The 1,198-nt window shown below is 50.9% G+C and overlaps 1 protein-coding gene across 2 annotated transcripts; it reads left to right on the forward strand.

Annotated features, from left to right (window-relative positions):
* KVP17_003879 (uncharacterized protein) lies at positions 1-1,198 on the forward strand (the record flags this gene model as incomplete). Of its 2 annotated transcripts, none has more annotated exons than XM_068521576.1 (1): positions 1-1,198. In XM_068521576.1, a coding segment is annotated over one exon (1,198 nt), but the record flags the coding sequence as incomplete, so codon positions are not given. The 2 variants fall into 2 exon arrangements, with proteins under 2 accessions (XP_068379785.1, XP_068379786.1); XM_068521577.1 differs by having other exon boundaries at positions 611-1,141.

A 1,198-nucleotide genomic window follows, 5' to 3' on the forward strand; every position in this document is an offset into this window, starting at 1 on the left:
AGAAGAGGGACATAAGCAAAAAGAAACAATTGGATCGGTGAACTACGAGGAGTCTGACAAGGAGGATCTCTTCCAATACACTACAATTTGGATAAACGGAGAGGCGGTTAGGGGTAAAATCGATTCGGGTGCGTATCGGACGATTTTACCTCTGGAATACGCACGGAAATGGGGGCTAAAGACCCACGCGGAACTATGCTGGTGGGGGTCTGAACAACTCTTGAGAATCTCGGACTTATGGGTGTGTATCGTCACTAAGGACTCACATCTGAGAAGACAGCTCGCGTTTTTTGACTGCGACTGCCCATTGTTTGGGGTAGATATTTTCTACGCTCCAACCGAGAAGGAAGTGACGACAAGAAAGGACTGCCGGCAATATGACAGCGCATGCACGTGCGTGGACACGGTGCAGGCCTTTCAAACACTGGAGGAAACGGATTCTGTACCGACACAGGGAAGTGAACCTGATTCGCTTCAGGTGGCAAAGAGAGTGGAGGAGTTTCGAAGAACTATTCCGCAGCAGGAGGGTCTGGCCAGAATTGAGCCACACATCGCCCCATTGAAGGAGAAGGTGACACCATTGGCGGTGCGCACGTTCTTTTCCAACCCAATGAAGGCGGCTGTGATGAGGTCCATACTAGAAAAATACGAGAGTATGGGCAGCTACAGCCGAGTGCAGACGGCGGCATGGACACATGCTGTCATGCTTGTGGAAAAGACCACAAACGCATCTACGCCGGACGAGTTCCGCCTAGTGCACTGCTTGGCACGATTGAACGACAATTTCGAGACCATCACGGCGAACTTCTCGATCATTGACGAATTACCATCAAGGATGAGTGGAATGAACACGTTTGCCAAGATCGACATTCTGAAGTGTTTCGACTACTTCCCCTTGAGCGAAGAAAGTCGCAAGTACTTTGCATTTCTGGGACCCGACGGTGAACTGTGGGCACTAAACAGCGTGCCGCAGGGGTACAAGAATGCTCCAGCCATCGTACACGCGCAATTACGTACGATTCTGAGAGAAGCAGAGCTCCCAATAACCACAGCGGCGGTGAACCACATGGATGACATCATGATTGGAGCAACCGATTCATCAGCACTCTGGGAGGGCCTAATGAGAATACTAAAGCTGCTCGTAGGTCGGTACAATTTCCGGGTGAATTGGCCGAAGTGCGTCTTCGGGGTGAAGGAG

The sequence above is a fragment of a genome (genome assembly GCF_019968985.1).
Source record: "MAG: Porospora cf. gigantea B chromosome Unknown PgB_NODE_10444_length_1198_cov_1072.3, whole genome shotgun sequence".
Lineage (NCBI taxonomy): Eukaryota > Apicomplexa > Conoidasida > Eugregarinorida > Porosporidae > Porospora > Porospora cf. gigantea B.